This window comes from Otolemur garnettii, unplaced genomic scaffold, assembly GCF_000181295.1.
Source record: "Otolemur garnettii isolate 467f Iridium unplaced genomic scaffold, OtoGar3 scaffold00149, whole genome shotgun sequence".
NCBI classification, from domain to species: Eukaryota; Metazoa; Chordata; class Mammalia; order Primates; family Galagidae; genus Otolemur; species Otolemur garnettii.
Genome location: NW_003852544.1, coordinates 918,560 through 942,783, shown reverse-complemented (window position 1 = coordinate 942,783; position 24,224 = coordinate 918,560). Strand labels below are relative to the sequence as shown.

At 51.5% G+C, this 24,224-nt stretch overlaps 2 protein-coding genes across 3 annotated transcripts in view; one reads left to right on the top strand and one right to left on the bottom strand.

Annotated features, from left to right (window-relative positions):
- Positions 1-8,245: 8,245 nt before the first annotated feature.
- Positions 8,246-11,010, top strand: ANKRD9 (ankyrin repeat domain 9). Of its 2 annotated transcripts, none has more exons than XM_023518871.1 (3): positions 8,246-8,341; positions 9,287-9,364; positions 9,883-11,010. In XM_023518871.1, exon 3 carries the CDS (start codon positions 9,939-9,941, stop codon positions 10,911-10,913), a length of 975 nt encoding a protein of 324 aa, XP_023374639.1. In that variant the 5' UTR covers positions 8,246-8,341; positions 9,287-9,364; positions 9,883-9,938; the 3' UTR covers positions 10,914-11,010. The 2 variants fall into 2 exon arrangements, with proteins under 2 accessions (XP_023374639.1, XP_003799374.1); XM_003799326.3 differs by having other exon boundaries at positions 9,168-9,364.
- A 10,135-nt stretch (positions 11,011-21,145) lies between these two features.
- TECPR2 (tectonin beta-propeller repeat containing 2) overlaps positions 21,146-24,224 on the bottom strand; it is a 131,709-nt gene continuing 128,630 nt past the window's right edge. Inside the window, exons 17-19 of the mRNA XM_023518870.1 lie at positions 22,536-22,677; positions 22,175-22,324; positions 21,146-21,503 (exon numbers count right to left, since the gene is read on the bottom strand). Of these exons, the coding sequence (XP_023374638.1) occupies positions 21,349-21,503; positions 22,175-22,324; positions 22,536-22,677 (447 nt within the window). The 3' untranslated portion in view covers positions 21,146-21,348. The remainder of the gene's footprint in view (positions 21,504-22,174; positions 22,325-22,535; positions 22,678-24,224) is intronic.

The window sequence follows — 24,224 nt, the reverse complement described above, 5'->3', positions numbered from 1 at the left end:
AAAAAAAAAAAGCTACCTTAATCACAAAAATAACATTTGACCCTGTGTCCCTTTTGAAAGATTCAAACTATATAGAAAGTACAGGGAATACAAGCTAAAAGGGGGCCCCTTCCTTCTTTCTAGATTGCCTCCCTGGGGTACTACCTTAAACAGATCAGTATATGACTTCTAGTACGTTGTGGGGTTTTGTTTGTTTGTTTGTTTTTTGAGACAGAGTCTCACTCTGTCACTCTGGGTAGAGTGCCATTGCATCTTAGCTCACAGAAACCTCAAACTCTTTGGCTCAAGTTATCCTCTTGCCTCAGCCTCCCGAGTAGCTGGTACTACAGGTGTCCACCACAACATCTAGTTGGTTACCAGTATTTGTGAAACAATACATATACTGACCAGGTGCACTCATGCCTGTAATCCTAGCACTCTGGAAGCCCAAGGCGGGTGGATTACTTGAGGTCATGAGTTCAAGACCAGCCTGAGCAAAAGAGAGAGACCCCCCATCTCTACTAACAATAGAAAAATTAGCTGGGTTGTGGCAGGTGCCTATAGTCCCAACTACTTGGGAAGCTGAGGCAAGAGGATCACTCAAGCCCAAGAGTTTGAGGTTGCTGTGAACTATGATGACGCCACTCCATGCATCAATAGAGTGAGATAGTCTCAACAAAAGAAGTTCAGTTATTGGAGCAAGCTTCATGCCAGCATGGCTATGTCCTTAGAGGACTCAGCAGATGTTAGTATTATCTCCAGTGACAGATGAGGAAACCTGGGCTCTAAGTTCTTGCTGTTGTGGCCCCCCAATAGTTGACTCATGCATCAGGCAGATGTTGGCCGTATCACTTACCTTCTAAATCAAGGAGACTTGTTGTGAGGGAAAGGGATACTATTATAAATAATAATACATAATTATGATGGGAAGATAGGGACTATCCTGGGCAAATCTTCTACTTAGTTAAGACTTTCTTTTTTTTTTTTTAGAGACAGAGTCTCACTTTGTTCCCCTCAGTAGAGTGCTGCGGTGTCACAGCTCACAGCAACTTTCAGCTCCTGGGCTTAGGCGAATCTCTTGCTTTAGCCTCCCGAGTAGTTAGGACTACAGGCGCCTGCCACAACACCTGGCTATTTTTTTGTTGCAGTTTGGCAACAACCACCACCCTTGGTATATGGGGGCCAGCGTCTTACTCACTGAGGCACAGGCACCACCCTAGTTAAGACTTTTTCAAGTGATGGATCCATTTCCAATGGGTCAAAGCAAAAAATATAACTTGTCAACTCATGAATGGGAAAGACCAGGTCCTCAGGCATGGCTGGATACAGGGATCTCAGCATGTGAGGGAAATGATCCCCTGGCTCTAGACTCACAACTGGCGCTCCCAACAGGCCCCAAAATGGAATAGGAGCCAGCTTCTGTACAGCAAAAATCACAGCTGGGAAGGATCTTTCATGATAATTTTACCCCTTTGATGATCACCTAAGTAGTTTCCAGTTTCCATTATTAAAAATGCAGCAGTGAGGCTCAGTGCTTGTAGCTCAGGGGCCAGGGTTCCAGCCACATACACCGGAGCTGGCAGTTCAAACCCAGCCTGGGCCTGCTAAACAACAACTACACCCCGCAAATAGCTGGGCATTGTGGCAGGCACCTATAGTCCCAGCTACTTGGGCGGCTGAGGCAAGAGAATCACTTAAGCCCAAGAGTTTGAGGTTGCTATGAGCTGTGATGCCACATCACTCTACCGAGGGCGACATAATGAGATTCTGTCTCACAAAAAAAAAGAAAAGAAAAAGAAAAAGAAATGCAGCAGTGAGGCCAAGGTGGCTCAGGGAGTCTCTGGGAGTCTCTGAGGAGTCTCTGAGGTGGGTGGATGACTTGAGCTCAAGAGTTCAAGACCAGCCTAAGCAAGAGCAATACCTCCGTCTCTGCTAAAAATAGAAAAACTAGCCAGGCATGATGGTGGGCACCTGTAGTACCAGCTACTCAGGGCTGAGGCAAGAGGAGAATCGTTTGAGGTTGCTGTGAGCTTTGAAGCCATGGCTCTTTACCCAGGGCAACAGAGTGAGACTGTGCCTCAAAAAAAAAAATAATAATAATAATAAAATTGCAGCAGTGACTCTACCTCTTTAGTACTTGGTAGTCACCCATATCTCTTTAAAGGCTTAATAATGAAATAGTTAGAAATGAAATATAAAATTCATTCTGAATTCTTTTATGAAACATTAAAGAATTAAGCAATTAAACAAGAACCACAGCAGTGAGCACTGTATCTGTAACTTGGCACATGAACAAATATTTGCCTGGGATTAGATGCCTACATGAGGCATAAGCATTTTCCCTGTAGCGGGTGCCTTTCCCTGCTGTGGGGGTCATCAGTGCCTGAGTCCTGACCTTGCCAGTACAGGCTGGGATCAATCTACTTGGTTTTTGCCAAAAGGCAAAACAAGAGGTTGTACATTTGCTGGTTCCTGGCACAACTGAATAACTTCATGTGTTTCTTGGCCCATGTGGGAAATGCCTATTCATGCCCCTTGCCATTTTCCTCCTGAGTTTGTCTTTCTCACTAGGTTGCAGGAGCTCTTTGTGCACTCAAAATTGTATTCCTTTGCTATGTATGTTGGACTCTTTGGCTTTTTATTATTTGTTTATTGATTGATTTAGAGACAGAGTCTCACTATGTTGCCCTCAGTACAGTGCTGTGGCATCACAGCTCACAGCAACCTTAAACTCTTGGGCTTAAGTGATTCTCTTGCCTCAGCCTCCCAAGTAGCTGGGACTACAGGCACCCACCATAATGCCTGGCCATTTTTTTGTTGGTGTTGTCATTGTTGTTTAGCTGGCCTGGGCTGGGTTCGAACCCGCCAGCCTTGGTGCATGTGGCCAGCGACATAACCACTGTGCTACGGGCGCCAAGCTTCTTTGGCCTATTAGATGTTCCTTGTCCCTATCTAGTTTTGTCCTGTCTTTAGTCTATACTGGCTTCTGAGGCTGAGCTCTGGAAGACCAGTTGGGTGAGATGGGGAGGAGGTGGGAGCAAGGAGGTGGGGTAAAAGGCTCAGGGTGAAGGTGCAGATCCTTAAAGACCAGGTGCGCTTTGGCCTGGTCTAGCCAGGTGGGAGGGCAGGACCTTGGTGGGGTGGGAGTGGGCAGTAGGACACTCAATCTCTCACCTGGTCCTGGCCACTTCCCATTCTAGACTTACTGGTCTTGCTACCTGGATAGAGCACCTTCCTTCTGAAACCTGAAAGTCCACATTTCACAGATAAGTGAGTGGGGCTCAGATAGGTGGAGTTACTCAGCTCAAGCCTCAAGGCTGGTGAACAGCTGATTAGGTAGAACCAGCCTGTTTCCCTCCCTGAGGAAGCTGCTGCTGCCTCCATCTATATTCAGTGTACACCCTGAATGGTGCTCCTAGGCCAGCCATCTGCCACATCCCCCCTGCTCTGATGACAGGCTCCACAGGCCTTGCTGGGCCCAGCAGGAGTGCAGGTCAGGAAGCATCTGTGTATAGTCAGTGAATGATCTCCTCTCCTCTGGCCACATGTGTACCACCCTTCTCACTCTCAACAGGTGACCAAGGAAACACAAACCACCAGAGTTCTCCACTCACCTTTACCTGTGCCCTCACCTGTATCTGTGCTCACCACTTTGCCTTCCCAAGAACTGTCCATGCCCCCAGCTGATGGTACCTGTCACACGGGCAGGCCCTGCCCCTGCTGCCTCCTCCAGGTTATCAGCTCTTTTGCATCACTGGTGTTTTGGTCTATCCATGCTGTGCACACACAAGCATGCCAGGCACACACATGGCTGTGTATGCTGCATGCTACCCATGCACACAATGCATTGTTGCCCTTGTGGGTGTGTTCACATGCACACATGTTATTCCATAATTTAATACTTTTTTTTTTCTGCAGTTTTTGGCTGGGGCTGGATTTGAACCCACCACCTCCAGCATATGGGGCCAGCGCCCTACTCCTTTGAGCCACAGGCGCTACCCCATGATTTCATTCTTTAACCCCACTTGCCCTCCATCTCCCACTCCTTCCTCTACTCCTGTCACAACTCTCTCTTCCCTCTCCCTACACATTCCTAAACTTTTCTCTCCAAACAGACTTCACCCTACTCTCCATGACCTTTCATAAAGGGCATTGTGGCCTCTATGTTGCCAAATCTGCATCTATCCCCGTTGACTGCTCCCTTATCCTTGGGACATTGTGGCTTGCAGGAACCTTGTGCCTTTTTGACCTCAGAGGTCCTTACCTACCTCCTTTGTTAGACGCCTGTTTCTGACCTTGAGTCTTTGCTTATCTTTCCCCCTGGTGTCTCAGGCTTAAAGCATCTCCTTAATATCCATGACCCCAGCTGCCTGCCACAGGTTGGGGCTTCTCCTGGACCGCAACTGCCACAGACTCTTGTGGGCTCTCCTCCCAACCCCTGTACTTCAGCTTTCCCAGACACCTGGGAGAAATCCCAGATTCTCCTCACATTCACACCCCAATGGGCACAGGGTGCCCCATGCTGCCCCTGGGCCCTTGTCCCAAGGAAGTGGGAGTGGTCAGCTGGGACAAATATGGATTTGGCCACTGTCAGGATTTCCCCTACCCCTTGCGGTTCTTTTTAGTAGCCAGAGGGAGCCTGAAGAAACCTAAGGCAATCACACAGTTTCTCGGCTGAGAGCTTACTGGCTCCCCTGGCCACCCTCTGTACCTGAAGCCCCCCCATCTTTCTGAGCTCATGGGCTGTGTTCCCTACCTGGACACACACAGACTCCTGTCTTGGTGGGAAAAGCTCCTCCAGCATGAAGGCTGGAGGGAGGAAGGTATGCTTTGGTCCCACAGAAGCATAACACAGTCCAAGGTCAAATCCCATTCCAAGGTAGCAAGACCCTCTATCCCCCCTCTTCTAGGTGTCTCTGGAAGTTGTGCTCTACCCACTCCTCCTTCTCAAGGATCCTGCCCCTTCATAGCTGTTCACACTGTCTGCTGGGCTGTCTGGGAAGCCTATGAACCTGCAGTGGAGGAGCATGCCCAGCCCCAGCACTGCTGCCCCCAACCTTCCCAGGTACAGACCCTGCCACTGCCTCCTGGAGGCGTGGGCGGGGATGTGCACAGCAGCACTGGGAGGTCACTCATGCCTGGACTAGGGGACAGCTTTCACCAATAAGAGACTCTGCAGTAGAGACATGACTGTGACTTGAAGGGCAGGTATCCCTAAGGATGAAGCTAAAAGTGACATTGGGAGAAAAAAGGCAAGTCTGTCTGGCACCACAATGGAGAGTGTTACAATGTCAGGCATCACTGCCACTCCAGCAAAGACACACATAGGCTGGAGGACAGCACACAGAACTTCAGGTTCACCCCGGTGTTATTTTTAAACTGGGTCATGGCTCCTAAGCATTCATTATTATTTTCGTATGTAAGCCTGAAATAACTCACTTAACTAAATAACTCCCAAACCCCTTCTTTCCTCACCTGCTTGTCCCTAGGAGAAAATCCAAGCTCCTCACTGACCATTAGAGGCCCAGTGGGACCTGACCCTACCCCTGACCTCTGCAGCCTCTCTCTGCCATGCTCCTGACCTCTGCTCCAGCTGTGGCCTCTGCCAGAAATGCCTCTCCCCTTTTCCCTTACCCCTGATCTTTCTGGCTAAGTCTGTGTCACCAGGCAGCTTCTAAGAGTGGAGAAACAGGATCAGACTTAACTTTTAGAAAGAGGACTCTGGGATCCTCAGCGAGGAAGGCAAGTGAGGAGGAGAGAAGGAAGGCACCTGCTCTAAGGCCGCATGTCCTTGCATCTACAGGAACCTTTCACTTTTAGCCCAGTGGTAGCCATGGAGAGGGCTGGGTCTCAGCTCCACCCCTCAGAATCAAATGGGGGAAGGATGTGGGAGCCATAGGGAGCCCCCAGGATCTTTGCTTCCCCACCAGAATACTCAGAGATGTCCAGAACAGGCAAGTTGGGTGAAACCGGAGGGAAAACTGAAGCCTAGAGAGGGGAGGAAAGCTGGGGTAAAGAAGGACTCTGAAATCAGAAGCACTCTGATTTCAAGCCTAGTGCCCTCTTGTATCCCTGAGCCCTGGCTGATGAGGTTCCATGGACCTTCTGAGAGGGACAGTATAGTTTACAAGGTCTCATGCAATGAGGGACCACTAGGGCAGGGCTGTTTTTGTTTGTTTTGCCTTAGTGCGCTCCTGGAAGGTACATGTATGGAAAGATGTATGTGAATGCCTGCTTGTCTTGAGGTGCCAGCTCTGTCCCCAGTCTGGGACTCAGAGCTTTGTTTGCCTCCTAGGATAGCCCACCCAGCCTCTCAGGGCACAGTTCTGCACGACAACCAGCTTGTGTGTGCATGTGCGTGTCTGGGAGTGGGTGGTCATGGGGCTGGGGTAGGGGCCTGCCTAGGTCAGGTCAGAAGGCTCTGTCTGACCCAGACAGAGCCCCCAATTCTAACCCTAATTGGCTGAGGGTAGGAGGGCATAGAGGAGCCAGGACAGGGCTGAGTATGCAGAAGTGTGTCCCCTGGGTCAGGCCCCCTCCCACCTAGGCAGAGGCAGGGGGCTGGGTGAGATGATCTTGGAAGGTGGAGCCAGCAACATTAGGGGATGGGAGGTGGGGAAGGGAACCAGAAAGAGCCTCCACATGGAATGTGGGGAGTTTCACCACAGAGACCATAGCTGCCCTGTCTCAGAGAATGAGGGTGAGGGGGGCTCCAGGTAAAAGGGCCCATCTAAGGGGATGGGTGAGGCCTTGGCTGAGCAGTCATTGCCTCTCTCTGGCTATTAATGTCAACATCTATAAAATAGACCTGGAACTCCCAGCCACTGGGGTATGAGTGCATAAATTAGTGTTCTGGGAATGGACACCAGACAGACTGATCCTAGGTTCCTGAGCCCCCAGGTAATGACCCCAAACCCTGGACTCCTTATGAGGGGTCTGAGTTGAGGAGCTCCAATTCACCACAAATGTCTGTAGAATAGCAGGGGGAGGCCCTGGCTTCCTTCCTAGTAACTCCTCACGTGGAGCCATTCCCTCCATCCTTCCCAGTGCTGATTTCCTGTCAGATGAACTGGGGTCATAATTCCCACTGCTAGTGGTGGTTGTGAAAATGAAGTAAATCAGGTGTGTTGAGACAGAGACGGGCAAAGTGGGCATGCATAAATAGCTATTTTAGACTGCGAGGTGGCCCGCATTTATAATCCCAGGGCTTTGGGAGGTCAGTTTAGGAAGATCACTTGAAGCCAGGAGTTGGAGACCAGCCTGGGCAACACAGCTAGACTCCTCTCTAAACAAACAAACAAAAAACAATTTAACCAGATGCACTCGCCTGTACTTCCCAAGTCCCAAATATTTGGGAGGCTGTGGCAGGAGGATTGCTTGAGCCCGTAAGTTTGAGGGTTTGTGAGCTATGATGATGCCACTGCACTCCAGTCTCAAACAGAGCAACAGAAGGAAACATCGTCTCGGAAAAAAAAAAAAGAAAGAAAAGAAAAGAAAAAAAATAGCTGTCCTCATCCCTCCCTCCCTCCATCTCCTGGAAGGGTCAGCTTGAAGCAGAGGCTCGCCTTGCCAAGATCCTGCCCCGTCAGAACGCCGAGGGGGCCCTTAGGAGTTAACAGCTCCTACCTCTAGACAGAGGTTCCACATATAGATTGGAAAACAGGCCTGAGCAGGTTTTTCCCAAGGTCACGGAAGGTCAGGGAAGAGGGGACATGGCAACGAATTAAATACTGTATGGCCAGTTAAGTTATGCACCGCGGAAACCAGGGTTCCTACGCCCGCGCAACCAGACTTTTCCTGAGCTGCGGTATCGCAAGCTCAGGCCCAAACGCCCCCCACCAACCCCAATCCCCGGCCTGGGCCTCCTGAAACCCAGAGCTCAGAGCCCGGAGTCTCGGCTCGGGTTCTGGGAGCCCTTCCCCGCCTCCTCCAGACTCGCCCCGCCCCCGTCGCGGCCCCGCCCCTCTTTTCCGGTTCCCCACTCCCCTGGCCCCCGGCGTTCGCTCAAGTTTCTCCGAAGTTTTCCGCAGGTCCAGCTGTGCGCCCCGCCTGCCGGCCGATGACGTAACAATGGTGCAGCGCGGCGACCAATGGACGGTGGGGGGGGCCGGCGGCGCGGGCCAATGGCTGCCGCGGACCGTCCCGCGGTCCTGCCCGGCCGGGGCCGCACTGCGCCGCCCGCCGGCCGCCGCCAGCCGCCGGCCCCGGTACAGCCGCTCAGCAATCCCGCCGCGGCGGCTGGGGGGGCGGGGGGGGGGGGCGCAGGCGGCGGCGGCAGCGGCTCTCTCCCGTCCGTTCGTCGTGGGACCTTCGCCTGCGGGGACGGCGCACGCTCCTGCCTGCGGCCCCTTCGTTCCCCACGGTGAGCCCTCTTTCCCAGCCCGCTCAGCACGCGTCCGCCGCCCCCATACCTTTCGGCACACGCACCCGCAGGTGTAGACTTCACCGCTCAGGCCACCAGCCCGCAGATAACCCGGGCTCGACTTCGATTTCTGCGGTGGCCCGAGGTCGAGCTGTCCGCCGGGAGGGGACGCGGAGGAGCTGGCACCTGGCATCCGGCGCCCGGCACTGCCCTGTGTGGCCCAGCCCCCTCATTCACCGACCTGCGGCCGTGACTCTGCCCCAGTGACGTGGGGCGGCCGAACTTTACATAACCTGCCTGGCGCCCCGCGGGGGCCCACACAGGGTACACCTGGGGCGCGGAGGCCCAGGCTGGGGAAGGGGCCCCAGTCACGGTGTTGACCCAAAAGGCACTGTGGCTGCAGCCCACCCCCACCATGCCTGTGACAGTGACCCAGTGTGTGTGGACACAGCCTGTTTGCTGTCCCAGGCCAGTATGGAGCTTGGGCCTGAGCTAGGGTCAGAAGCCTGGGCTTAGGTTGGGACTGGGGCTCAGAGGAGATGGTCGGAGCTCAAGTCGGGGTCCTTGTGGGTTGGGCGTCCCCACTACACCTGGAATGGGTCCAAAATGGGCACAGGAGGCCTGGGTTCTAGGCCTTGCTCTACTGTGACTTGTTCACTGACCTTGGACAAGCTTGTCCCTTGCTGGAAAATGGGATGGCACCAATCGCATTATCAAGTAGTGAGTGGGCTCAAGAGAAGCAGTGGACCTGGAGGGGACTGCAGGTTGCATAGAGCACCCTCCGCACCAGTCTCTAGGCTGACTTCACCCTCCTGCCTCCTCTCAGGAGCTGGGATTGCTGACAATGCAGCAAACCTGTTTGTGGATGGAGGGCTAGAATCACTCCCTGAACTGCTATGGGAGCACACAGCCAGAGGTCGTCCACACCACACCCATTTCTTACAGATAAGGAAGATGAGGCTCAGCAAGGAAAAGTGATAGACCCATAGCCACAGAACTTGGTGACTGCGGTCCAGGGACCGGGTAAGTGTGAATCTAGATCACGCCTCTAGTCTGGGGAGGAGGCTCCAGGGCTCCCCTCAGGAGTCAGGGGTAAGAGATCAGGGTTGGGTTGGGAATAAAGGGGGTAGGGAGCTTAGGCTGAAGAGTGGATTTGGCTGAGCTTCCCCAGTTTTCCTGCTCTCCTCTTGGACTTTATTTGGGTTGGATAGACCTGGCCTAGATGGGAGCAGAAGCTCTTTCAGCAGGGTGAAGAGGGATAGGGGTACTGTGGGGATAGAGGGAAGAGGGCATAGGCAGGGAGGGGCAGATTCCAGAGAGAAAGGAAGTTTCAGGGAGGAGGATCAGGTGCAGCTAGATCAAGGATGACAATGGTGGTTCTGGGTAGGAGAGAATGGAGCTGTGGGAGTGCCTATGGGTGACTGAAAGTTAGGTACCCGAGTAAGGGATAGAAGGACATCTTCTCTTCTCCCCCCATTTCCCAGATTGAGGGGGGTGGCCAAGACCCCCTGTTCGCCCCTCACTGTGGCCCCCTCCCGTAGGTGTGCCATTGTCCCAGGGCCCATGCCTTGAGGCCTGGAGGTGCAGGGCGGCCAGCATGCCGTGGGATGCACGGCGGCCAGCGGGTGGCGCAGAAGGTGGGCGAGAGCGCCCGGGAGCAGCGCACTCGCAGGCACAGAAGCAGTGTCGCAAGTCGTCGTTTGCCTTCTACCAGGCGGTGCGCGACTTGCTTCCGGTGTGGCTTCTGGAGGACATGCGCGCCAGCGAGGCCTTCCACTGGGATGAGAGAGGGCGCGCTGCTGCCTACTCTCCCTCCGAGGCGCTGCTCTACGCGCTGGTGCATGACCACCAGGCTTATGCGCACTACCTGCTGGCCACGTTTCCACGGCGTGCGCTGGCACCGCCTAGTGCTGGCTTCCGCTGCTGTGAGGCGCCGGGGCCACACGTGACGCTGGCTGTGCGTTACAACCGTGTGGGCATCCTGCGCCGCATCTTGCGCACCCTGCGCGACTTCCCTGCTGAAGAGCGTGCACGTGTGCTCGACAGGAGAGGATGTAGCCGAGTGGAGGGCGGTGGCACGTCGCTGCATGTGGCCTGCGAGCTGCTGCGCCCAGAGTGCCTCTTCCTGCTGCTCGGCCATGGTGCCTCACCTGGCCTGCGTGATGGTGGTGGTCTTACACCATTTGAGCTGCTGCTGCGCCAGCTGGGTCGTGATGCTGAGGCCACTGATGCTGATGCTGGAACAGCCAACGCTGCCTCTGCTGGGACCGCCACTGTGCCCGGGGAGCCGCGTCAGCGCCGCCTGCTGTTGCTCGACCTGCTGGCACTGTATACCCCCGTGGGCGCCGCTGGCTTGGCTCGCCGTGAACTGCTGGGCGACCGACTACGCTGGCAGCAGCTGCTGGGTGAAGACAAGTTCCAGTGGCTGGCGGGCCTGGCACCGCCCTCGCTCTTCGCACGCGCCATGCAGGTGCTGGTCACCGCCATCTCCCCGGTCCGCTTCCCCGAGGCCCTGGACGAGCTACCGCTGCCACCTTTCCTGCAGCCGTTGGACCTCACGGGCAAGGGCTAGACCCCGAGGGCAGCCTAGGCACTGGATTTTGGGACAAAACTATTTTTCAGAACATTGTATCTGGCACTTTACATATATTGATCTCTCTATAGCAGAATCTTTGCCTCCTCTGTTGCCCACATTGGGGGCTGGACCCGGGTGGTCAAGTGGGCTCCAAGCAGCAGGTTTTCTGGGTGCTGCTGGGCCAGTGCTCGGATCTCTGCCCAACTCTGGAAAGGGGTGAAAGTCAGCTTCCCGCCTTTGATGTAGTACCTCAGGGAAGGTGTCACAGAGGGGGTGACAGCTGAACTGTCAGGTCTGGCCTTGTGCAATCAGCAATTAGAGCCTTGTAAACTCCTGACAGGGGCTTAGACTTAATCCTCAGGACTAGGGAGGGCTGGGCAGGCCCACTCAGGTTGGGGAGAGACATGACCCAAGCTCCTTGTTTCTCTATCTTGATCCCAACCTGGCCACCAGCTCCTCTGGTATTTCTATGGCTCCCACTCATTCTGACACCCAGCCCACCCAGGCCTGGGTTTGTCTGTTACCAGCTTTTCTTCCTCCCACCCTCTACCAAGCTGACACCAGTTCCTGAGGCTCTTGCCTCTCACCTCTGCTTTTACAGTGGCTGCAGTCCTGGCCACTGGCTACTGGCTGCATGCCCCTCAGTGGGGTTAGATGTGCCTTCCAGGCCCATCCTTTCTCCACCTCCAGAGGTGGGCTGGGTGGGTTTCTTGGCTGCCCTATAGTGGGTGTTAGGTGGTGCCATGGGTGATCAGAGGGGTGGCTTATCAACCTGTGGGTCAGATTCTCAGCCTGGAGTGTTGTTTTCTTTTTCTTTTTTCTTTTTTTTGTTGCAGTTTTTGACCAGGGCTGGGTTTGAACCCTCTGCCTCTGGCATATGGGGCCAGGGCTCTACTTTGAGCCACAGGTGCTGCACTGGAGAGCTGTTTTCTTCAGGGAGGTTCTCAATATACTTTTTTTTTTGAGACAAAGTCTAATTGTGTTGCCCTCGGTAGAATGCTATGGCGTCATAGCTCACAGCAACCTCAAACTCTTGGGCTTAAGTGATTCTTTTGCCTCAGCCTCCCGAATAGCTGGGACTTCAGACACTTGCCACAATGCCTATCTATATTTTTGGTTGCAGTTCTCATTGTTGTTTAGCAGGCCCAGGCTGGGCTTGAACCCACCAGCTTTGGTGTGTGTGGCCAGTGCCCTACTCACTGAGCTATGGGTGCTGAGCCAATATAGAGACTTATTAACGAACACCCTATGATCATTCAGGACACAGGCTTGGCTGAGAAACTGGGTCCATGTCCTGAGGAGCCTTGGGACTGGGGAGGACAGCCAGACTGTGCTGCTTGGGAATTCTGCTGGGTGGTGAAATTTAACCTGCATCAGCATGGGTCGGAGGGCTGTGAAGTCCTGCCAAAATTAGAGGGGTAAAGGTCTGCTGATGAAAAGTGACCAGTCTTAGCTGGGTGTGGTGGTTGTGGTAGGTGCCTACAGGCTTAGGTACCTGGAAGACTGACATGGGAGGATCACTTTAGTGCAGGAGTTGGAGGCTTCGTGAGCTGTAATTGTGCCACTGCATTCAAGCCTGGGCAATAGGGCAAGGCCCTGTCTCAAACGTGACTAGCTGGGTGCAGTGGCTCACAAACCTGTAATCATAGTTTCTGGGAGACCAAGACAGATAGATTGCTAGAGGTCAGGCGTTCAAGACCAGCCTGAGCAAGAGCCAGACCCCGTCTATAAAAACTAGCTGGACATTATGGTGGGTGCCTATAGTCTCAGCTACTTGGGAGGCAAGACAAGAGGATTTCTTGAGCTCAGGGGTTGGAGGTTGCTATGAACCATGATGCCATGGCACTCTACCAAGGAAAACATAGTGATACTATTGTCTCAAAAAACAAAATCAGTAGAATGACTAGCCTGGCTGGGTGTCACCTCCTGCCCACCATGTCCTTAATGCCCCTGAGGGGTGGAAGGGTCCCGGGTGCTAGGCCACACAAGAGGGTGAGGAAGCGGCCTGGATCTACCATCTTCTTTCAGGGTGACCTTGGACAACCCTGTGCCCTGGGCCTTACAGTTTTTCCAATAGAGTTTTTCCTTTCAAGAGGTTTTGGATCATCTTTTTGCATCCTACTTGCCCTGAAAAGGGTGTGACTCCCATTATTTGGAAGTGTAGGGCAGGAGGGAGGGGAGCGGGGATGGAGGATGATCAGCCTTCTGACTGAATGTAGACTCCAGGCCAGAGTGAGGGCTCCCTTCTGCTCTGTGTCCTTGGCCTGTTAAATAGTCTCTCTGAACCTTTGTACTTGGGGCAGTGGACACTAACATCTTTATAAGCCCCAACCTCGGGCATCATAGGCACCTATTCCTTTAGTCTAGAAGATCTCAGGTCCTCATATCAGGTATGTCATGGAGATGAGGGGTTGATTTCCTTTCTTTGGAGGAAATGAAAGTAGAGATTGGAGTGACCCAGGGACAGGCAGTGGTTGCTGGGGGAGCATTGGGGAGCCTGTAGGGCCCTGATACCTCAGCAGTTTTAGTCTAGAAAGCCTGGCCACCTAGTGGGGAGGGCTTAGTATGCAGACTTACCACATCTCTCCAGGGCTCGGCCCCCTCCACTGCCCCTCTAGATCTACAATTGTCCCTTGGATAACACCTTTGTTGAACCCCCTGGACTAGGGAGTGGTCCAGGAGCTGCCTGGCCAGGCATGCCTCAGAAGGGACCCCCACAGAGCCCATTGTCAGGTGACCAGAAAGACACCTGGCCTGGTCCTAGCGTGCAGGGTGGGGACTGCTGGAGGAATTGGGGGCAATACAGTATAAGGGCAGCCTGGGCCTTTGGCCTCTAACATCACCAGTTTGAGGTGGGTGGGATGGAGTGGGGAGGGCAGGGAGGTGGGAAGAAGCAGAGGCCCAGCTTGGGGAGAGGTGAGCCAGCATCCCACAGCCCTACAGCAGCAGAGCAATGTGCAGTGGAACTGCATCTCATTGGGACACTTGTCTCAGTCATCCCACTACCACCATTGGTGGGAACAGAGGATCTAGAGAAAGGTGCAGGGCAGATAAGGAGAGCCTTGGGTTATCTGGTGGCTGCTATTGGTCAGAGGGAGGAAAGGAGGCAGGGCAGGTCTCAGCATTAGCCTTATCAGTCCCCTACGCTCTCTGGCCCCAGTCATCATTATCATTCTGGCCATGAGGTTGTAGGACAGAGGCCAGAACCAGTAACTCTTGGCACACAGCAACTTAACTCTCGAGGTATTGACAGGTGACCTTGACGGCTTCTCAAAGGCAACCACTCTACCCAGAACAAGACTCATTTTTCTCTGGAGCAAAGCATATTGGTTCATTTGGTTCATTAATTCCACCAGTTTCTAAGAAAAACCTGGCTGTGGCCAGTTCTGCCCCTTTCCTTACACCCACCTGGGTGCCCAGTGTTCCTAAGGGTCCTGAGCCCTAACCCCAGTTAAGAGTTCAGGGGCCAGGGCCGGGTGTGGTGGCTCACACCTGTAATCCTAGCACTCTGGGAGGCTGAGGTGGGTGGATTGCTTGAACTCAGGAGTTTCAGACCAGCCTAAGTAAGAGCGAGACCCTGTCTAAAAATAGCCAGGAGTTGTGGTGGGCCTGTAGTCCCAGCTACTTGTGAAGCTAAGGCAAGAGAATTACTTCAGCCCAAGAGTCTGAGGTTGCTGTGAAATGCGATGCCATAGTACTCAACCAAGAGTGATGAAGTGAGATTCTGCTTAAAAAAAAAAAAATTCAGGGGCCAGAATCTCTGGAACCCAGGTACCTGTTAGGAGAGTTAAGGTTGAGCCATGCTCAGGCTCACCCAGAGCCACCACTGAGAAACTGTCCTCACTTCCCCAAGGTCTTGTGCTAAAACCTGAAAGGGACCTGGTAGGACAGTCTGCTGTCAGGTGGCCTGGGCAAAGTGGCCATGATGCACGGACAGAGACCTGTCCCTTCCTTTACTGTTGGTGACATGACCCTGCTTGATCTGCTTCTGCCTGGGGCTAGCTGTACTTGCTTTGCATGCCACCTTCATGTGTGGTTTTCCTACTGTGACTTTTCTTTTTCCGATTTCTTAATCAAGTTGAAAATACTGTATTAAGAGCAGTTTCCAGTTACTTCAAATACTGTTAAGATCAAGATGTTTCCTGGAAGTCAGGAAAACAAGCTTAGTCACAGAAGGCCACTCCAATAGAATTGAGCTTTCCTTTATTCAAGGGAAGTAATTGTAATGGAACCCTGCCCTTGGCAGTGCTTGGTTCTGCCCTGCTATTTTTAAAATTCAGGTATAACATATATGTGATAAAATGCACAGACTTTAAGTGTGTACTCTGACGACTTGTGACAAAGTCTACACATGGATGACCACCACCCTAATCAAGATAGAGGTGAAGGCGGAGCTCTATTTTCTATTGTATTATCTTTTTCTCAAAGACAGTTTCCTTTCCCTTTGTCACCTGGCGAGAGTGCAGTTGCATCTCCATAGCTCACAGCAACCTCAAACTCCTGGGTTCAAGTGATCCTCCTGCCTCGGCCTCCCAAGTAGCTGGGACTACCAGTGCCTGCCACACCACCAGGCTAGTTTTTCTGTTTTTAGTAGAGCAGGATCTTGCTCTTGTTCAAGCTGGTCTCAAACTCCTGAGCTCAAGTGATTCTCATGCCTTAGCTTCCCAGAGTGTTAGGATTATAGGTGTGAGCTACCATGCCCAGCTTCTATTTCCTATTTTAAAATAATTTCCTTGTGTTTGTAAACTTCATGCTCACTGCAGAATACTTGGATTATGCAGAGAAGTCTAGGGCAAGGTGTGGTAGGGCCCTGTTGTGGAACATTGACCTGCACCCTCTCCCTGTGTAGCTTCTGGAGGCAGAACCCTAAATGCTCATGAACAAAGGGGCTGACTAACTTTCTCATCATATAACCACTGCTAGCATTTTGGCATAACTGTTTTATAGATTTTTCTGTGCACATTTTTTCCTATGCATATTTTTACATATGTGAAATTAGATCACTTATAGTCCTATTTTTAACCTTTTATCCTTAAACATTTCTCTATATTGTAAAACACTTCTGTAAATATGATTTTTAAGAAGTCTTTAGTGTTTATTTTGTGTTTTTTGTAATAACTCAAGTAGCATTAATAACATAAAACAACTTAATGTTAGTACTTGGGCATAGTGGTATGCACTATGCAGAGTAGCTGCAGTCCCAGCTACTCTGGAGGCTGAGGTAGGAGGACTGAACCCAGAAGTTAAGAGGCTGTAGTGCACTATAAACATACCTGTGAATGGCCACTGTACTCCAAACTGGGCAACACAGCAAGACCATCTCTCTCTCTCTCTCTCAAAAAAAAAGATTCTCGGGCGGCGCCTATGGCTCAGAGGAGTAGAGTGTTGGCCTCATATGCCAGAGGTGGCAGGTTCAAACCCAGCCTGGGGCCAAAAAAAAAAAAAAAAAAAAAAAACCACAAAAGATTCTCATGTGTGCTCTCTTGCCCTCCCACCTCCCACTGTCTGCCATGGATGGCAGAGTAAGAAGTCTCTTGTAGGTATGGGCCCCTCAACCTTGGACTTCCCAGTCTCCAAAACTTTAATAAATAAATTTCCTTATACAAATAAAAGAAAAACAAGTTAATGCTAGAACTGAATTTTTAAAACGTAAAATTTATTTTTGGAATAAATAATACATTTACATGGCTCAAAATTCAAAAGATACACAAAGATATATACTATAGGTAACCACTGTGACCAGCCTCTTGTGACAAGTAGGGAACTTGTTTCTGCCTCTCCTGGAATTATGAAAAATGTCAAAGCAACCAAAAGTTTGAAAAGTATATAAACACCCTTCAACATTTGCATTACCTCCCATCTTTTGTGTGTATACACACACGCACACACACACAATTTCCTACACAACCGTCTTACTATGACGAACCAAAGAAATTCTACCTTGACACAGTAAGATCCTATACAGTGCTACTGCACATATTTCCCCCCAGGAGCTTTGTGACAGCTACAGACTATTTCATTGACGTCACTGTTCCCAAATGCCAGACTGTTTTCAGTGTTTCCTGACAATAAACAAGGCTGTGCTATATGTTCTGCCCTGATTTAGGATGTATTCTTAAAGACTAGTGCTCTCAGCAGGGTTGTGCCAACAGGGTTCCCCAAGCCACTTCTCTCACACCTCTGCCTTGGATGCTGGGTGCTTGGGCTAGTGGTCTTTCTGTTGTCATGAAGTGTGCTTTGATCTCCATCATCCATATTCAACTCTTAAATATTCTTCCTGGTTTGTACAAGTTTTCTTTTTCTTTTCTTTTTTTTTTTTTTTGAGACAGAGCCTCAAGCTATCCCCCTGGGTAGAGTGCTGTGGCTTCACAGCTCACAGCAACCTCCAACTCCTGGGCTCAAGCGAGTCTCCTGCCTCAGCCTCCCAAGTAGTTGGGACCACAGGTGCCCACCACAACGCCCGGCTATTTTTTTGGTTGCAGCCATCATTGTTGTTTGGCAGGTCCAGGCTGGATTCGAACCCGCCACCTTAGGTGTATGTGGCTGGCGCCTTAGCCACTTGAGCCACAGATGCTGAGCCTGTACAAGTTTTCAAGGTAAATATTCAACATTAATTCATATTAGTTGCAATCACTTTCCTTTTTGATTTCATGTGGAATGTTCTGTTTACAGTATCTTTACATTTAGAAGAAATCAAATCTGTATACTTAATTTCCTGTGGTTTTTCCTATCACTTTTGAGTTTAGAAAAACTTTGCCATCCAGAAATCAGATATGGTTTTCCCTAGTTTTTTTTTTTTTTTTTGAGAAGGACTCTCAAGCTGTCCCCCTGGGTAAAATGCCATGGCGTCATAGCTCACAGCAACCTCCAACTCTTGGGCCCAAATGATCCTCTTGTCTCAGTTTTTCTATTTTTAGTAGAAATGGGAGTCTTGCTTTTTCTCATGCTGGTCTCGAACTCATGAGCTCAAACTATCCACCCGCCTTGGCCTCCCAGAGTGCTAGGACTACAGGTGTGAGCCACACTGCTCAGCCTAGGTTTTCCCATTCAATTCTTGGGGCCTGGCACAGTGGTTCATGCCTGTAATCCCAGCATTTGGCAGGCCGAGGTGGGTGTATTGCCTGAGCTCACAGGTTAAAGACTAGCCTGGGGCAATGGCTGGGGCTCAGTAAGTAGGCTTTGAACCCGCCCCATATGCCGAGGATGGCGGGTTCAAACCCCGCCCTGGCCAAATTGCAACAAAAAAATAGCCAGGCATCATGACGGGTGCCTGTAGTCCCAGCTACTTGGGAGGCTGAGGCAAGAGAATCACCTAAGCCCAAGAGCTGGAGGTTGCTGTGAGCTGTGACACCACAGCACTCTACCAGTGGCAATGGAGACTCTGTCTCTAAAAAAAAACCAGCCTGAGCCAGAGCGAGATCTTGTCTCTAAAAAAAAAAAAAAAAACGTAGCTGGGCGCCTGTAGTCCCAGCTACTTGGGAGGCTGAGGTAAGAGAATCACTTGAGCCCAGGAGTTTGACATTGCTATGAACTATGATGCCATAGCACTCTACCAAGGGTGACCAAGTGTCTCAAAAAAAAAGATTTGATTCTTTAACCCATTTAATACTGTTTGGCCCGCATTAGTTGCGAAATCACCTCCCTCTCATATGTGCAATCCTTTCTTAAGATAAATCCCTGTAGACGTTCCTGGGCTGCCTGGCCTCACTAGTCCTTCCATGGTTTGGGCCCATGTCATACTCAACACACAGGCCCTGCTGGGGCTCCTACGGGGCCATCACTCTTAGCAGTCCTCACCTGTTTCTTCTTCCTCAGACCAGCAGAGGATAGTGAGGTGACATCAATAGCATGGGTTCAGTTCCACAGAATTGGATTCCAATCCCATTGCTTCCTGTGTGACTTTGAGCATGTTATTTAACCTGAGTCTCTTTGGGGCTAATAATATTTACATGGTAGGCTCCAGTGAGAAGGATGTGAAGCTGTGAGCAACACGTCCAGCACAGTCCAGGGGCATTCTCAGGTACTAATGTTATCTCATGAATTCTTCCCTGCCTCCCCCAAACAAAAGAAATTCGAATGTGGATTTTGACTAAAATTGAGTTAAATCTACAAATTCCTTTGGAAAAGAATATCTTTGTATAACATACTTAGTCTTCCATCCAGGAATGTGAAGCTTATCGTCTTTTATTCAAGTTTTCTTTTATATCTGCTGTAAAGCTTAGCCATTGTTGGCACAGGCTAACGTTTCTTGTTAAGGTCATTCCTGGTACACTGTGTGTCTCGCTGGTGTTCTGGATGTGACCTTTTTGCATGCTAGATTCCAGTAGGGAACTTCTAGTGTGTGGTTTCATTTGTTGGCTGGAGACATAGAACACAGAACCTTGGACACCTCCAAAGCCTGTCTGCAGCTCTGTGAGGAGACAGCCCGGCCTCCCATCAGTGTGTCCTTCACAGGGCTTACTGAGGTATGGCTAGCTCTCCTGTGGTTATTCCCCCATAACAGCCACCTGGGCAAACTGGTGTGTATCTTGGCAGTGACTGTGCTAGGAGACCAGGTCTGTGACACACTCTACTGACAGTGGGGCTGGGATGGCAGATTCTCCCATGCGTAGCTCTTGTGTCTGTAGAGGGCACCTTTTCATGGCTCAAGCATCAGACTTGACCAGGTTTGGAAAAAGTCTAGTTTATTGCACTGTTTCAAAGCACAACTAAAAATTAAAACCAGAAAGGAAATTGTATAAAGCACTGAAGCTACAAGTAGTTTAAAAGTTACCAACTAACTGCACGGAGCCCTGTGAGTTGAGGAGAGCGCGGTGCCGTTCCTGAGGAACAGGCAAGGCACAGCCTGGGCAGCCTCTGCTATCACCAAACTTTTAAAAAGGGCTCTATAAAAGTGAAGTGTGAATTAAGATCTGAGATTTCAGCATCTCGTCCTCATTTAGACCTGGAAAACCTCCATCTTCATGGCTGGCTGGGTCCTGTCAGAGAACATATTTTATTTATCTCCACCTGTAGCTGGCAGGGGTTGGGGAGGGTGGGTCCCTGACACTCTCACTTAGTAAAAAACAGGCATCAAGTAACTGGGTCTGGGCCAGAGGCAAGCTAAAAACAGCAATGACCTGGAGTCCTGCCTTGGAGCTGCTGTGGGGGTGGGGAAGGGCAGTGGGCTTAGGCCAGCCTTGTCCTGAAGCTCTGATACAGATGGGTGCTGCCCAGGACTCCAGGGACTCAGGCTGATAGGGTACCACCACAGCAGGCCCTGGTTTCACCTCTGTGGGGATGTCAACCCAAAGGCTGCCCCCTGGAGCTAGGGGCAGGTCCCGTGACATTCTGTAAGTCCAGGGACATGCTGAGCATGCTTGCCTCTCTGAAGCTGCAGGCAAGAACAGTATAGGCTTGGGATAAACCACGGGAAGGGACAAAAGGCCTTCCAAGAAATGTTTTCAGAAAATACATTTCTCTTCTAAGTTTGTAAGATTTGATTTCAAATGAGGTATCTTAGACAGGTTTGTAGTACAACAAACAAAAAAGGCAATAATTAGTAGATTCATCCTCTGAGGATGCGTCTGGTTTTATGATATCTGCTAGCAGCATTAAATATCATTCCCAAGGTATTTCTAAGTTAGCCACCATGGCTGAGTTCCCCATGCCAGCACCCTCCTGTGCCATCCCTGCCACGGATACACGTGCACACTTCCGCATTCCATTTGTATCCATCGGCCTTTATTGTTCTGTCTGAAGTGTGTTCTCCAGGAGGTAGGAGCTTGCCCTATGTGTGGGTGGAGAGGGTGTGGCATGGTGTGGCACATGTGCAGCATGTTCTCCATCCTGGCACAGCCGGTGCCTCCCCTCTCACACTTGGCCCTGGTTGGCCATCTGGAGCATCTGGGATGGGATGTGCCCAGAACCTGCATGTTGGGTAGGGGGCTCCAGGATGGAGACCTAAAGCCATCACTGAGCACACTCAGGGCTGGAAGTGCTTTTACTTGGTTTAGCCTGGGGCTATGAATGCAGAACTAATCCCTGGACCAACCTCTCAGGTGTGTCCCCTACTCCTGGCTCTGGCTCATCCTGCCCATGGAAGGCTTCCAGAGTCATCTTCCACCAAGGGAACCTGGAATTGTTTGTTGGTGAGAACAGGACTGCAGCACACGGGTAACAGTAGTGCATGCAACTGGGCAGCGGTCACTGTCCCCCCAAACTCCCCCCCCCCCAGACAACCTTGGCAAGAGTTCAAAGGTGCTGCTGCCACAGCAACCACTCCAATTGTTGGCAGAGGCTGTGGCTTTGGAAGGAGACAGAAACAAACATGGATGAAAGCAAGTACTCAGTGTCCAACATGGCCAGACGTATCTGGACAAGGGCTGAGGTGATTCAGAAACCCACAGGGTCCACTACTGGAGTCTGGCTCCCTCCTGCTCCCAGGGCTCCTTCAGATGACCTCCCATTCGTCCTCCAGGTCCTCGGGGTGGGGGCTGGCGGCCTGGCTGTTTTTCTGAGTGACATGTGAGTGGCTAAACGTCTTTGTCAGCCGCTGGAGCAGGTAGCCAGGAGGGCCCACTGCCCACAGCTCATCGGATGTGGTCACTGCAGGGACAACAGCCAATCACACACTTGTCAGTTATACAGACTGGGGAAAAGGGCACAGATGGAATCAGAAGCCTGGATCTGCATCTGGGTCTGACCAAAGTCCAGCTATGGGGCCCTGGACAAACCACTTCTCCAATCTATGATCCCTTCCCTCAACTTTAAGTTAGGTGTCACAGTAGTACCCTATCCTTTTCCCAGGAGATTCCAGCAGAGCCTGGTGTTTGGGTACTTTCCCTCAAGGGGGACCGTGGGATGGGCTCCTGCAGGAAGAGCAATGGCTTGTTCTCGCTCTGGGAGAGTGGAACTCAATGGACAGCCTCTTTTTTTGATACAGAGTTTCATTTTGTTGGCCTCCGTAGAGTGCTATCATAGCTCACAGCAACTTCAAACTCCTGGATTCAAGCGATCCTCTTGCCTCAGACTCCCAAGTAGCTGAAACTATAGGCACCTGCCCCCATTCCCAGCTATTTTTAGAGACAGGGTCTCACTTTGTTCAGGTTGGTCTTGGAACTCCTGAGCTCAGGCAATCTGACTGCCTCAGCCTCCCAGAGTGCTAGAATTACAGGCATGAGCCAGTACACCTGGCCACTGGTATAGCCTCTTCAAGAGCCCCTGAGGACCCCCAAGGGAACACCACAACCTCTAGCCCACTAAGCCCCAGCACCTACCTGTGAAACATGATACGTTTCCCGGAATTTTCTTCCAGTAGTCTCCAGCAGGGTTTTTGTCTGTGATTCCATACCGTCGGGCAAGATCACCATTTGGACAGCGGGCCCACACAGTCCTGGTGCTCAGTGCCAGCTGGCAGGCCTGCAGCCCTGTGGGAAATAGGGAGTCCCTACTCAGCACCCCCTGCACATAGGCAGGACCACCACTTCCCATGAACCTGCTCTCTCCCGATGCTGCAGTCATCTACAGAGCGTCCTGGTGGTGACAGAGTGCCCTGCACCAGGCTGGATATGGAGGGGGAGTGAGGCAAAGGATGCCTAGTTGGCCATGCATAGTGGATGTCTGTTTGCTGGTTCCTACCTGGCACGTGCTCCCAGTCGGTCCCCACAGGCATTTCCTCAGTGATCCCTACTCGAACGTGCACGTTCCACCGGCTGTCAAGTGCCCACAGCATCTGGTCATTGGGGCTGGAATGGACACTGACCAATGTGACCCCGGCAGGCTGGAAGCCAAAAAGGACTTTTGTCAGGGAAGGAGGGGTGGGGTGATGGGAAGAAGGATAGGAGACTTGGGGAACCAAGTTGAACCATGGGCAGCACACATCTGACTCAGGACAGAAGGGGCAACAGTGGCAATGCTGGCAAGGGGGAGTGGACATGGCCCTACCCTTGGTCACACAGGGAAGGAGGAGCTCTTCAGTTATCCTCAGAATGTTGCAGAAACCAGATGAGGGATGGTCCAAACATTAGCCAGATGCCCACAGGGGTGGGGAACCTGTAGCCTTCTGATTTCAAGATTGTTCTTTTTTAAGCACTAAAGGAGGCAAGAAGAGCTTCATCTTCTTTGCTATACCTCTTTAATAAAAGGATTTGTTCTATAAAATTTAGATTCAGTCAAAAGGTAGCACTTAAGGACCTAGGAGGCCACATGTAGCCTTATAGCCACAGGTTCTCCAGCCCTGGATGGTCCAAAAGGAAAATGAAGGAACGAAAGGTGGTGGTGGGGGGGGAGGGGCAAAATGCAGGTCACCCTGGCCTAGTTCTCAGACAGTCTTTGTCCACACTCAACATCTCCTGGCCCCTGTCCATTTGTCACAGGACAAGAGTAAGTCCTTTCAATGTCCTGTTTGCTGTCTACTGACCAGCTCCAGTGTCCCAGGGCTGCCTACCCTTACCCAGAGGCAGCCTCCATGCTGGTGAGGGCAAAGGTACCTGGAGGGTCTGGGCCTCTGGTCACTGGCAGTGGTGGTGGGGTGACCTAAGCCCTGAGGGTCAGGCTGTTCCCCACTGCCTGATACTGCCCACTTTTCTGGACTTCATAGTTGTCCCTGTTGTCTCTGTAGTTTGGGGCTCTGTCTCTCTGTCAGTCTTGCCTGGCCCAAGTGGGACACCAGGAAGATGATAACCAGTCAGCTCTCTCTTGGGGCTGCCATGAATACAGGTCACCCTGTGCACCTCCCATCACACTCCATCTACACAGGGCTCTGGTCACATGCCCCTGCCTGGCTGCCTGCTCTCCTTACCCAGTGGCACTCTGGGCGGGGGCTTCCTACCAGAGATCAGATGAACAGATAATTACCTCCTGGGGAGGCACCAAGTCCCAGCACCTCAGTGCCAGAGCCAGTTATTCAATCAGGACACAGAAGATGAACAGAGACACAGCAGTGAGGAGCGCAGCACATTTCTACCAGTTATCGATCCTGAGAACTCCTGAAGCTGGCATCTGCTTTGTCTGCCTCTCGGCCCTCTAAGGAACATCTAGTCCTCCTAAGACCGCTGCTGGAGCTCAGTGGGCCAAAGTGACACACTTTCAGGTCATGTCCAAAACTAATCCCCAGATGCACCCACTGAGTTCAAAGGGAACAACACCTACACTCACTCTACCTTGAGAATGGGGAAGCTAGGGCAGCCCAGGAAGGCAGGGCAGGCCAGGTAAGGACCACACAGAGAGCACCTAGCTTGCCCGCTGACTCTTGGCTTGGGTGGTGGTAGGGTGCTGGTGTTGTTCCAGAATTAGATGTGCTCATGCATTTCTTTTTTTTTTTTTTTT

What these genes read in the sequence shown, in the direction of transcription:
- ANKRD9 (XM_023518871.1), top strand. Translation starts at nt 9,939, where the DNA reads ATGCCGTGGGATGCACGGCGGCCAGCGGGTGGCGCAGAAGGTGGGCGA.